Source organism: Macadamia integrifolia, unplaced genomic scaffold (genome assembly GCF_013358625.1).
Source record: "Macadamia integrifolia cultivar HAES 741 unplaced genomic scaffold, SCU_Mint_v3 scaffold_30A, whole genome shotgun sequence".
Lineage (NCBI taxonomy): Eukaryota > Viridiplantae > Streptophyta > Magnoliopsida > Proteales > Proteaceae > Macadamia > Macadamia integrifolia.
This window is the reverse complement of record NW_024870663.1, coordinates 335,172-349,409: the sequence shown is the minus strand read 5'-3', so window position 1 is coordinate 349,409 and position 14,238 is coordinate 335,172. Positions and strand designations below refer to the sequence as shown.

Here is a 14,238-nt window from a genome sequence, read left to right as displayed (position 1 = left end):
GCTGGCACCAAATAATCCAAGGAAAAATGAGTTGTGAAGCAACAACTCAAAGGAGCTTGAAGTGAGACCAAGAGTGGGTGATAATACACCCTAGGGAGATCCAAAGAGGCCTGGTTCCAGCTCCAAAGCTGGCCAGATGAGAAACGACCTAGCTGGCAGTAATGCTGCCTAGGCCTGGTTTTGTTTGACGCAAGCTCCAAGTGCCTCTTTCTTCAATGGGAAACTTCCCTTGGTGTCTCCATGGTCTTGTTGCATGCCTATCTCATGATTTCTTCAATCTTTTCACATAGAAGTCCTTTCCTTGGAACCCCTTCGTAAGCTAGGGTTCCAAAGAGAAGAGAAGGAAGTGGTAAACTTGTAGCACAACTTTCAAACCAACACCGTGAGGCTCTGATACCAAGTTAGAATATAAGGATGAAAAGAGAACAAGGGAATGGAAGATATGAGAAGAAGAAGAGGAAGAAGGAGAAGAGAGAAGAGAATTGTGTAGAGAAAAGATTTTCTACCACATATATATTACTATAACAAGATGTAAAGAATTACATACACTTCCCTAGGGAGTAGAAAGTAATACACTTAACCCTAAAATACCCTTATTACGTAAACTCTAACAATCAGTAATTGTAGCTAACTTGGTAAATTGTAGCTTATTTTGTCATTCTGTTTTTCTTATTTTATCCATATCAATATCTTATCCACATCCAATCTTTCTTCTCTCATTCTTTATCTGTCAAATCATCTCCAAACTTCACTGTTAACCTGGATTTCCAATCCCCAATCAGTTCCATAAAAACCTTAAATCTCAAAGAAAAAGAAAAAAATCTCATGTTTTTGGTTTTAGAGTATATTGGTTTATTTTACTTCTTATGGTATCTTATTGCAGGGGCCCAATTCCTACATCATCATTAACTCATTGGATCATTACTTTAAAATTAGGTTTTACTGATAAGTTTTTATATTGTTTTATATAATTTTGTAGAAGCCAACTGATGTATTCGTTTCCAGAATAAAATCATTAATGGAATGCACATAGGATCGTCTATATGTTATAAGTGTCTTTGGTGGTTTTCTGTTTCTCATATCAGGAGAGACTGTAGAATATTTATAGTTTAGAGTTCTTTGTTTAGCTTTCTTCTTTGGGCACTGAATACCATGGGAGGCCTTTTCTTTATTCAGTCCTGACTTTGCAAGGGAGAAAACGATCTATATTTCTCTAATTACTACTTTTCTCCTGAGATGAATGACTATTAAGTATTACAATTAGCTCTTCACCGAAAGGAGTAGATTTTGTAACCGAATATTGTTAATTTTTGGCAATTCATTCATACATTCTTCCCCACAAATTACCTCGCAATGTTTTCCGTTCACAGATTTTTTATGATTATGTTGGTTTTTCATTTGCTGATTTCTTTGCAAACTGCTACACTTGTTCTTGCAAACTAAATCTCCACTTATGGTATTATGATGCTTCTAGCAATTCAGGGAGCCGCTTTGCTACTCTCAAGTTCATCATCTATCGCAAAACATGTTGTTGATGCAGCTTTTGACAGGCAAGGAAGAGGTAAAAAGATGGTGAGCAGCTTCTCTCCTTTCCGATTTCTAATCCATTAGTTTCTCCCATGTTATCGTTACTACAATTTTTTATTTTATTAATGTTTTTACATCCATATTGGTGATATTCCTGAGTTGGAACATTGTTGTTTTAGATATGGATTGTCGTCATGGAACAACTTAATGCAGCCTACTAGTTCTAGTGAGCCAATATCAAGATATATACATTTTTTCACATTCAAATTGCTATGACATCACTTCTGCTATTGAAAGTATTCTGCTTTATTTGATATAGTCAGTCCTACTAGGAAGCTGCTTATTCACCATCATTTTTGTGCCTTTTTCCCCCAAATTTTAACTGCATGTTGAAAACTGAGGTGGTCCTTTTAATGTCTCACATGGCTGCTGAACTAGGATGGTATTGTAGAGGCAGGTCCTTGTCTTTCTTTCTCTTATTTGCTTTAAACTTAGATCTAACATGGGAACTCATCATTTCACTGCATATGCCGTTGTTTTCCTATCTACTGTTAACTGATTACCTGGCATGCCCAACCAACAATGTGATGATATATTGAGCAGCAATGGGAATCACTTTGAGAGTGATTGACACAACTTTCTTGACCATTTGTTGCTACACTTTCTCAATTTAAAGTGATTTAAGTGACTAGGGTGAGATGACTCAGGCTACGGACATCATGGTTCTTCAAATACTACTAATTGCTTATGTGGAAAATTATTGTGTGCCTATGAAGCTGTTCTGTAGTTGATTAGTTTTTGTGTAAGAAATTAAGCATGATCAGGTTTAGTATTCATTCTCTGTTTCTGTCCAGAAGTACTTAACATGGCAACATGCAGGCTGCGTTACATGCTCTCGGAAACATTGTAGGAGAAAATCGACCAGAGGACCACAGATTGCTAAATAATGATGTAGAAGAAAATCTGCGGCACTTGATCTATGAAACGGCAGCCAAGAGTCCAAAGATTACACCATCAGTTAGTATTTATCCTTGGTTGATGCTTATTATAAACTTATGATCATGCTTTTCTCTATGTCCTACCTATCAAAAGAATGTTGATTTTTCTTCCATTCATCCTATGGGCAGAAAGGTATGGCAGTGGTGGCATAATGTAAGCTGCCTATACTATTTATCCTTGGTTGTATTTGACATCCTCAAGTTGGCCTTTCCAATTATATTTATTCTGAATTGACTTTGAGCTGACAAGCCTGACATATGGGCAACTGGTGGTTACAACAATGAATACAACTTGGTCACAACTTATGTTTGCTTGGTTCTTCACTTGTACATTGTGACCAAATTTATTTATACGTTTGGCAGGGTCTATTTCTATCAACTCTGCAGCAAGACTCGGAAATTCGTTGGGCGGTAAGACCCATCATAATTTGTCTTCCCATCATAATTTGTCTTTGTTATTGAGCTCATCCACGTAAAACCTATCGGCCCCCCTCCCCTCTCCACAGCAAATAGGAGATGTTTTTCGGAGGGGAGGGGGAGAGGAGAGAAGATTAAAGGACCAAAATGGAGCTCTAAGCAGAGGGAGATGTGACTTGTTATTGTTAGTCAGAAACTGTCTCACAGAGATCCTTGAAGGATGCAGAAACTAGGAAATGAGATCCTTGGTACCAATGGGAGCCTGAAACTGTACCTATCCACAAAGACTTTCAGAGAGATCTTATCCCCCCTTCTCTCCATTTTGAGATACCGATGTCCAGACAGATCGCACGACCAAAAATGGCAATCATGAAAGCTGCATAAATGACCCAAATTAATCAAAACTCCCACGGATTTTGTTACAGACGATCCTTGGAACTACTTGATTGTTGAGATAATATAAAGAAAGCAACATCATCTGAAGCTTTAAAGCATACTTACCGTAAAGATCTGTCAACCCTATTAAATTCCATGCTCAGCATAAAATAATCAGGTTCAGTTTCGTTAGAAGAGGTCCTAGTTCTTTGCGACTTTAGGGATCAAGGATGCTTTCTTTTCATCCTTGCCCTGTCCCTAACTCCCCCAGAAACAGGCATATCATCTCCTCCTGGAATCTGCCCATTGATACCATCCCCCACCCTTGATGGCTTCCCCCACTCCCCTCCTCCTGGAGCCTTCTTTTCCTTCCCCTACCCCCCCTCTTTTTTTGTGTATCCCTTTTGATTCTGCTGGTTTAGTTTTTCTTGTAGCTTTGTAGCTTTTCTCCCCCTGGGTTGGCTTTTCCTTGTTGGTTTAAGCTTCACCTCCCCCTTTCTTTCCCTTCCTATTTTTCTCTCCTTGGTAATGAACTTATTTTTTCATCCAAAAAAAAAAAAAGAATTCAGATTTCCCTGGTGGACAGGTGAGTAAATAAGTAGGAAACTATTTGATTCTCCATCAGCGTCAACAATGGAATCACATGGCAGTAAATACTCTCTTCATTGAGGTACCTCCTTAACTTGGGAATCCAGGCCACAAAGCCCAATAATTTCTCTTAACAACCAGTTGCTTGAGTATTTCATCCTCTACAATTCTTAATAGGTCTATGAAAGCAAGCATGCAGCTTGCCTTTCCGCATCAGACCTCTTCCTTGACTCTCACCTTCTTTGTCTAGGGCTTGAAGCATAGTAATTGCTTCTAACCATGGTTCAAGATTTTGTTTGGAACCACCAAAATCTCACAGAATTTTTCTGTTTTGACAAGGGTCAAAATGATATGCAGTGCGAGTGCAATTCACCTGACTTACAAAGTTTAGGTCCAGATTTTGGTTGGCGAGATTTCGTTGCCATTTCGGATTTCGGGTACAAAACGATATAAACAAATGCTTATAAAAGCATTGTTTCGATTGAACATTTTTTTTATTTTTTTTAATATCATGTTCATATCTTAGTGGAACAAGTGGTTGGGGATTATTATAATGCATCTACAACAACGTTTTGCCGAATTGAGCTAGATTCTTGAAGATTCCAAGTTGAAGGTAAACCCTTTTCCCCAAATTTAGTATTATTATTATTGCAAACAATAGGGTATATATTTAGTGGTTATCCTTCATTTTCTTATTTTTTATACCTTTGGCCGATCTATGACTTCACAGAGTCATTTAATTAAATTATTTTTTAAATCTTCTTTTAAAATTTAATTTTCTTGAAACAAAATTTGAAAAAAAAAAATAAAAATAAAAACAAATAAGGTTAATATACATTAGTTGGGGCTCAATTTTATATATGTTGTACCTCATCGGCCAATTTACGAGCTTGTCTAGCACAATTGGAGGCCAGAGCTTGGAGGAGAGTAGTGGATATGGTGGGTATGGACAGATAAGACATTGGCATGCACCCTCATTGTCCACCGATGGCTCCATAGTCACGTATAGTGGGTATGGTGGTTATGATCAGTATTTTATTTCCCACTACGTATGAAGATTAGTCATAGAGTGGGTCATCTTCTGTAGGTAGTATCTTCTCATACCCATCCCCCCCTAGCAACTTTATCGGCCCAGTCCACCAAGCAGCTAAAGTGGGTCTACATTTGCATCACCTTCCTAGCCGATGATCTATATCCTAGGTTGGGTTAGCTAGAGTATGTTGATGATGACACATATCACGTTGCTTCGTTGGACTTCAAGCATTTCTTCAAGCATATCATGACGTGACCGTCTTTGTGATAGATGAGGAACATTTTCGCTTGTGGCAACAATCTTTAAGAGGTTTTAAGGATCCTTGGAACTATGTGGTACTAACATAAAGTGGGAGGAACAGTTGTACTTGACTACTTATAAGTGTACTTTTAAATAGTTTTATTTATTCCTAATATATATCTTAAATCTTTTAATTGAATTTTTTTTGTGGATGAATAAATAATTCATTACCAAGAGGAGAAGAATATACAAGGGGGGGGAAGGCTTAAGCCAACAAGGGAATGCCAATCTAGGGGGGAACTAACAAAATAAAGAACAAAGACAATACATCAAGTCCCAAGGGGAACATAAAAAAGGAGGGGATAAAAGCCATCAGAGAATGGGAATGAGATTGACCTAAAGGTTCCAAGAAGCTATGATTTGGGTGTTCCTAAGGGAATTGGGAACAGGACGAGCATGAAGGGATTAGACTTTGGAAGTAACATCAAAGTAGATGGCTTTCCAAATCTTGTCTGGAGAATGAGAGTTGGAAATCCATCTACGGATGCTTCGCTCCATCCAGAGATGATTGATGGTTGCACAAAAAGCCATCTTGGCAAGGGTGTCACAGATGGAAGCACCAGAAAAGGTCATGTCAATTCAGTTCCACTCCCTGTTGAAAAGGAGAATGGATCTTCTAGCCGGCCAACACCTAGAAAGGGCAGATTTCTAGACAAGAGTGGAGAAGGGGCAGGAGAAGAAGAGGTGGGGGATGTCCTCCGTACCCTGGGGGCAGAGACAGCAAGAAAGGTTGGTGGGGATATGGTGGTGAATGAGGAAGGTTTGGGTGGGGAGACAATTGGATAGGAAACACCGTAGAGTGAAGCTATGACAGGGAATATGGCCCTTAAACCTGATCAAGTTATGCCACAGGACCACAGTGGTGGAAGATTGAACGAAGGACCAAGCAAAGGCAGAAGAGAAGATCCCATTGGAAGAGAAAAGCTAGGTGCATTTATCCTCCTTTCCTCTAGGGCTAGGGGAGGGAGGCTCAAAGGTCAAGGAGGGGGGACCAGCCACTGGGAGAAAGGATAAGCGAGACAGATGCATTGGTGGAGAGATCGGAAAAGTAGATATTCAGAGGAGAGATTAGGTGAGACAGGATACCCGAAGGATGCCAGTGGTCCAGCCATTGCCGATGGAAAAGGAAATGGCATTGAGGGCAATGGGCCAATGACAGTGATGCGGAACCGGTTTATGAAATTGGAATCGGTTTGCTTATGGACCCATTCAATAGTGAAATAGCAAAAGATCAAAGTAATGGCAGTTCTATAAATAACTTGAAGTTTCTAATAAAGGGTGGCAATATGGTAAATAGATGATAACTATAACATAAGAGGAATTCTCGAAAGGGAAAACGGCGTACTAGATGGGAAGGGGTAGATTTAGAACTAAGAAATAAATAGGTTAATTGAGAATAATAGAAGAAGATAAGGGGTAATTCTAGGAACTGATAAGGTAAGGATGGAAAACCAACTTAATGAGGTTTTCTTCAACCTTAGCTCACGATGGAACTCAAAAATCAGCGGCAGCAGTCATCTTCAAATCGACCCAACTCTTCAAGCAAGGTAACCCTCTCATGGAAGATCACATACAGGTTCGGTTCATCTCCAGTGCTGTCGGTTCCATCCCTCACAGATGTCAAACGGAGAACTTAGACGAGATATTCCAGTTCTGAGACTTCTCCAGGCAGTAAACAGAGACCAGACCTGTGATTGATAGTTTCACACAACAGGAACAAAGCTTTGGGGTTAATATTATGGGGTTTGAGTCGCCTCCAAGGCAGCTCCCTTTGACCCAGACCTCTGATTCAATCGGTCACAGAACAAGGGTCAGCCAGCTCCCTTTTGATGTTGGTTTTACCTCCCAGCGGAGAAGGGGAATAGTAACCAACGAACATAACAAGGTAAAAAAAAAAAAGTGGGAGATAAGGTGTAGGGATGACAGGAAGATGAAAAGATAAGAGAAAGATGAAGAAAGAGAAGAAAGAAGATCAAAGTGGGAGGGAGGGATATGCAAGGCTCACAGCAGCCACGGTCTCAACCATCAATTCAATCATTCAATTCTTTCATTCGAAACTGAAACTAATCGTTTTACAACAATTTAAAGAAGAAGTCCTCACATAAAATTGGAAAGCAATTAAAGGTGGAACTAATCTAAAATGTAAACTAACTAATTGCAAAGGAAATCCTACTTATCTGCTTCTAAAGCAAAGAAAATCAAATATACTAATTTTCTTTCCCAAATATCAACTGCCAACCCTGGCTAGACCAGAATTCCGGTTTGGGTTGGTTGTGTCTTGGCTTAGGCCTCCATAGTTGGTCAATCCGGTCTAGCCAAGCCAAGGCATCTGCATCACAAAGGATCTTTCTCCAAATCTCCATAGTTGGTCAATCCGGTCTAGCCAAGCCAAGGCATCTGCATCACAAAGGATCTTTCTCCAAATCTAGGAGGCATTAGTAATGAAAGGGGCCATCCAAAGAGAGTTGTGCTTGAGAAAACCGGAGAGGATCCAGTCAACTCAAATGCTTTTATGCTTAGACACAAGTTTCCAGATGAGCTTGAGGACTCCCACAGAGTTGGTCTCTTTAATTCTTCTAATCCCTAATCCTCCTTCTACTTTGAGAAGGCAAACCTTCTTCCAGCTAAGAGGCCGGAGGAACTTGGAGGAATCAGATCCCTTCTAGAGGAAGGAGCAAGGGAGTCCTTTAATGGACTCGATCGTGGAGGCAGGAAGGGCAAAAATGCCAGACCAATAGAGGTACATGGGCTGGAGGACCGACCTGATTAGCGTAAGACGACCAGCAAAAGACAGGAGTTTGCCTTTCCAAAGTTGGAGCTTTTTCCGAAGAAGATCAAGCAAAGGGGAGCAGTGATGGGATGAAAGTCTAGAGGAAATGAGAGGGAGACCCAGGTATTTGATAGGCAAGGATGCCAAAGAAAATCCCATGATTCCAGTAAGGATGCCTTAAACATCAGGGGAGACACCAGAGAGGAAGATATTGGATTTGAAAAGGTCGATACTGAGACCCAAAAGAGTTTCGAAGGAGTGGAGAGTGGTCATAATAGTGGTGATGGAGAGGGGATCAGCCTTGGAGAAGATCATGATGTCATCAGCAAAAGCCAAATGGGAAAGGAGAAGAGATTTGCATTTCGTGATGGGGGAGATGAGATGGAGTCAGTGATGGATTGTATGGAGTGGGAAAGGACTTCTAGGGAAAAGGAGAAGAGAAGAGGAGAGAGGGGGCATCCTTGGCTGATACCGCGCCCCCGAGGGGAAGTTATTGGCAGAGCTGCCATTCACTAAGACAGAGAAGTGAGGGGAGGAAATGCAAGAGTGAACTCTGTGGAAAAAAGAGTCCGGAATTGACATTCAGAGTAGAACATTAGAGATAAAATCCCAACTAATCGTGTCGAACGCTTTATGGTTATCAATCTTGAGGAAGGCAGTAGGAGAGTGGGACTTACGTTCGAAACCGCATATGATCTCGTGACAGAGAATAATATTATCCGAATTGCTCCTTCCTGCGATGAAGGCGGATTGGTTGGGATTGACAAGAGTCAATAACTTTCTAGATCCGATTGGCGAGGATTTTAACAATGAACTTGTAAAGAAGATTACAGAGAGAAGTGGGTCTGAAGTCATTCATGGAAACCGCACCTTCCTTTTTGGGGATGAGACAAAGGAAAGTGTGGTTGATCCCTCCGATTTAGTTGGGGTTGTAGAAGAAACTTCGGACAATAAGGATGAGGTCATTGCAAATGATGTTCCAGCAGGCGGAGAAGAAACCCATACTGGTGTTGAAGGGATAACAACTTATGTGTTCTAATACTAACTTAGTAGAATATAGGTTATATTAGAGAAAGTTACATCATGTACGGTGTACGCCAATAACCTAGGGTCCGAAACCAAAGTACCATTTGGATATGGTTTTTTACAATCTGAAGGTTCCAATATGTTTAGAGATGATTAAGCAGTGTTTTCCTGAACTTTTGGGCTAAAATATGGCCATTTGACCGCCGACATGGTCAAACGAAACTTGCAGCCAAAATGGTATAGGTTTCGGTTGAAATCTGATCAAAACTCGAAATTATTTTGGTTCCAACCGACTTCTTGAATTATGCTTCTAACCCGATAAAATTTTAGAGTTCATAATTTCTTTCCAAACCCAATGCGCAGGCTAGCATATCTATTTTCCATTCCTTACTCCTAATGAAAAAAATCTATATGGATCATTTACATCTTCACCCCCCCTCTTAATTTTATTGCTCTTTTTCTTACAACGACTTTGTTATGTATTTTTTCTTGGTTGCCATTTTTTTCTTTTTCCACAATTGCTTCCCTACATTATAATGTTCAAATCATAGTTTGGAAACCAGGTTTTTTGACTTGACTCGTTTTTCAAAAAAACCCGGTGGCTCAGCCTGGTTAAACCTAGTCATGACAGTCACACATTTTTTAATACAATAAAGATGTTTAAATTAATATAAAAGAAAAGAAATTCATAAAAGAAAAGATAGAAGGAAAAAAATAATGAGGGAATCACATATCATTCAATTTTGAGCTTATAGCGTTGCAAGCATGTTCAATAATATAAGTGAAATACCGAAGTAGTGAAACAATATGATAGTATTTTAAAAAAACGCTTAGACTCGCCGAGTTTATGGTGACTCAGGTAAAAAGACCTAGTCCTACTTGACAGGACAATTCATGACCGAGTGTTCTTATTTTATACCCAGGCCGAGTCTACATGACTACCGAATGTTCTTATTTTATACCCTGGCCGAGTCTACATGACTCTTGATCGAGTTTTCTAAAATTTTGATTCCTCGGGTGACTCACCCAAGTCAATACCTGGTTTTCCAATTACGGTTCAAATAGCATTCCCTCCACATTTGCCTCAGTATTCAGTTGGAAGCATGGATCTTAGTTGCTTCTATTTTTTATCTCTCCCGCTTGAGTTACACCTTTATCATTGTTCTTTTCTCTCTTGCCCCTCAATTGCTTCTCTTTTTCTGCAATTCCATTATTTTTGGGCCAGGTGTTTGTCAGGACAACTTGAGTTGAAATCTGTGGATGAAACTGAGGATGTTGTATGTGCTCCATGATAGAATCTGAAGGGTTGAAAGAATAAACTACGAGAGCAGTAGTTTCTAGATTTCCCAGGCCTTATTTGTCTGATTCAGTGTTAATTGGTTGTTGATCTTTTATCTGAAAGGTTTTACTGTGATTTTTCTCTTTGAACATTTTCAGGCTTATAGGTTAATAACTGGCCTGGTGACTCGACCATGGTGCTTGATAGAGATTTGCTCGAAGCAGGAGATCATAAGTATGGTGACTGATGCGCATATTGAATCTGCAAAGAAGGGTTGGTTTGCTCACCATTTTTGCATGCCTAAAAGTTTCTGGTTGTTCATGGGAGTCATGCTTATATAATACAATTGTGTTAAATATCCTCATGCCATAAAACTATTCAATAAATGAATTTATTCATGCTCTCTCCAAAATCTTTGTTCTTTTGGAATAAAATGCAGCAATTATTTTTTATCACCAACATGAAAAAAAATTTGTTGGGGGGGGGGGTTGTTTAGGAAAGTTCCTATTCTCTTAATTATTTGTTTTTATGGATAGTAGTGAATCACTTTTGGTCTACATTGCATATACATGGATGCATGTGCATGTGCTCGAGACATCTACCTTAAGACTCATCTTTCTGTATGTGAACTTATTATATTTTTTTTTTAAACAATTTATCTCTTAAAATAAACAAGGAGAATTTGAAATGTCCTTCAATGTTGACAGGAACCTCTGACTTGTGGATACAGCCAGAAAAATGCAAAATCTGTTGATAGATTTGGGCTCGGCCTGTTGCCAGCTAACCCAACTCATTCAGCTAAGCTTAGCCCACTTCATTTGTTAAAGCACTCATGTCTTTGTTCACCAATTCAACCCAACTCATTCTCTTTTTGCACATTATATCTCCAATTTGAGTCATATAGCTCCTCATTAGTGCTTTATGGTCTTAGTTGGTCTTAGTTATCACCTTTCTCGCATTAATCACTTACTGATTCTACTCTTAAGATCCCTCACATTCATTCATAATTCTACACTTCCTAATCTTGGCGTTCATCCATCTCAACTTCCATCTATTTGGTGTGCATCCATCTCAACTTTTCATCCCTGTTGAAGGCATTCATCTCCACCGAGAATTGATTGTTTATGATAGTCTATGCTGTGGTTTTAATGGTCACCCCCCCCCCCCCAACCCTCTTTCTTGTCGTAGCAGTTTTGATGGAATGAGTGGTTCCCAGGAAACTGCAGATGCAGATCACTATTCACATTCACCCAGAGGCCTATTTCTAGTTGACACTGATCTGTACTCTAATACCGTTTCATATTTGGTTTTTGTTATGTTTTCTCATATATCCCCAACATTAGAGTTTGTTCTATTGTTACAAGAGGTAAGTAAATAAGCAAGAAAGCTCATAATTCATCCATGAGAATGTTAAAAATTACCTAGTAAGCAATGGGAAAGAACGGGTACATTTCACTACCTACTTTATAGAAGAATATTTTATCCTTATGTGTGCATGCATTTTCCTACTGTGTCAAACAATATTGGTTACAAATTTTATGTTTCAATTTTCAACCCTAATTTTGAACTACCGAGGCATATTGCATCTGCCATGTTTTATGTTTCTCTGATCAAGTTGTGAAAACTTCCAGGTATGGAAGCCCGATACAAATGTTGCCAGGCTATTCACAAGGCTTTATTAGCTTCTAATAAACTCAACAGTGATCCTGCTCTAACTGTGATAGCTTCAAAGGTGTGGCTAAATCTTATAGAAAATTATCTCTGATAAGTTTTATCATTGTTTCTTCTACAACCAAAGTCATTGAGATACTACTGCTAAGTCCCATTGTTAAGACTAAAAATGGTTTTTTTCCTCTGATCAGTTGCAGGAAGCTGTTAGAAGGGGTCCTTACCTCGCTAGAGAGTGGGCTGAAGCTCAGCCTGCTGTCGTGACCGCAGAAAGATTATAGATTCACAGCAAGATTTGTATCAGATTAGCTTTTGTGGATATTTGCTTTGGCAACCCAGTACATCTGGTTGAACTCTTTGTTGAAATGCTTGGGTTGAGGTTAATTTAGAGCTTTGAAATTTTTGTTGACAAACCTGGTAATATGTGAAACAATTTTCTGAGGCTTTGTTTGGTTGCAAGGGGAATGCAAATTATTGATGTAAAGTGGAATCTTTTTCCTAGGGGAAATGAATGTAGATGTTTGATTGCAAGGGAAATATATTTACATGTGAAAATTTTTCACTTATACATAAAAATCTCTTTTTATTTCCCGACCAAAATGTGAAGAAAAATTAAAACCCTACTCTCACGATCTCTCTCTGTCTCTCATCCCGCTTGCAACTCTCACCCTGCTTATGGGGTAGACTCTCTCTCTCACCCTACTTGCGACTTTCCTTCTCAGCAAGAGATTTGCCTGTAACTGGGTTGTTCGTTCTCTTCCTCGGGTGAAGAATTTGGAATCTCAAATCTTCATGTTTGATTTCTTTGTTCATTTTGTTTCATTTGATTCAAAATGTTACCAATATTTGTAGTATTGGATATGGAGATATGGTTCACTCTCGCAATTCAAATGGATTTTGGATCCGATGTGTATTTTTGCAACACATTGATTTAAGTTCTACGTGAGTATTGGTCCTGCTTGTGAAGTGTTTGATGATATGTGTCATAGAGATTTGGTGGTTCTTCCTTTCTGGCCTTTGATGCTTCATTATTCTGGTGTTTGATCATAGTTCTTATTAAGTCGATCCATTTGGTTTTCCAAGGGATGTATGTTCTCCTAGTTCATACAAGGCTTGCAGAGAAATCATCGGTTATTGTCATGTAAATCAGCAAAGCCAGCATATAGGTGCTTTGGCTGCTTTCTAATCAGGTTTGATCTGTGCAATGACTGGTTTTGTTAGTGGTACAAATATCTTGATACATCACTGTTGGAATCATATGATGTGATTACTTGATAGTCTGATCAAGTGAACTAGCCTAAGTAACCCAATGATTATAAAATTGTTTATTTAAATTTTATTTGTCTTGTATCATTTTCATTGATAAGATGTTCCATGGAATTTTTTGGGATCTTATTGATTATATATTGATATATTTTATTAGTAATCTCATATGACCCGTCAAGGTCTATTTTGTCCATCTTCAGCAGGAAAAGCCTATTAGTCTAATATATTGAATATATATTAGCTTTTTCATTCCAAGTGGTATTGGAAGTATCAAAGTTATTTATGGGTCAAGTTAAGTATAATTTTTGGTAAATGATCATTGTTGGCTATGTAATTGGATTTAGCACTAATTTTTTGTATACATATGTGGCAACAGGTGATTCCAGAGTGATTGCGCTTCGCTTATTGTTTTGCTTTGATACCATTGTTGATCTCCCTCTATTGCAATCAATGAAGAAACCTGCATATTCAAAAGGAGAGAAAATGAGAGAGTAGAAAGAGTGATCGACAATGGGATTCGGTTGTTGGGTGATTTGGGGCTCCTCAATAATATAGATTAGGTTAGATGTTTGTCTCCTTTCCAAGTCTACTATCTGTAGACTCTATCCAGATTCCTATTGGAGAAAAACAGGTTCACATTTATTAGGAATATCCCTCCCCTAATTTCTCTCCACATCCCTTTCTATACGGGATATTACTGAAAGTAACGTTAGGATGAGGCCAACGTGGCAAAGTACGTTGGAAGTTGACGTAATCTTAGTTTTGGAAATTTTTAAGGGCTTAGTTATTATGGCTATTCAAACCAAATGAGCCTAATGATTAGATGCTAATACCGATTTTATGAATTTATATTATTGCATAATGAAATTATACCTTATGAACTAGGGGCAGGTAGGAAACCGAACTTAGAAAATTTAAGGAAATGGGGTTCAATAGCTCATGTACTAATACCTGTGCCATATAGGAATAAGTTGGATTCTAGAACCATCAG

At 38.8% G+C, this 14,238-nt stretch overlaps 1 protein-coding gene across 2 annotated transcripts in view; it reads left to right on the top strand.

Moving 5' to 3' along the window:
* Positions 1–12,518, top strand: part of LOC122071611 — a 98,712-nt gene extending 86,194 nt beyond the window's left edge. For both annotated transcript variants that reach the window (XM_042635997.1, XM_042635996.1), the window contains exons 12-17: positions 1,475–1,572; positions 2,407–2,544; positions 2,889–2,936; positions 10,472–10,586; positions 11,945–12,045; positions 12,176–12,518. In XM_042635997.1, coding sequence (XP_042491931.1) covers positions 1,475–1,572; positions 2,407–2,544; positions 2,889–2,936; positions 10,472–10,586; positions 11,945–12,045; positions 12,176–12,262 — 587 coding nt within the window. In that variant the 3' untranslated portion in view covers positions 12,263–12,518. The remainder of the gene's footprint in view (positions 1–1,474; positions 1,573–2,406; positions 2,545–2,888; positions 2,937–10,471; positions 10,587–11,944; positions 12,046–12,175) is intronic.
* Positions 12,519–14,238: the final 1,720 nt, after the last annotated feature.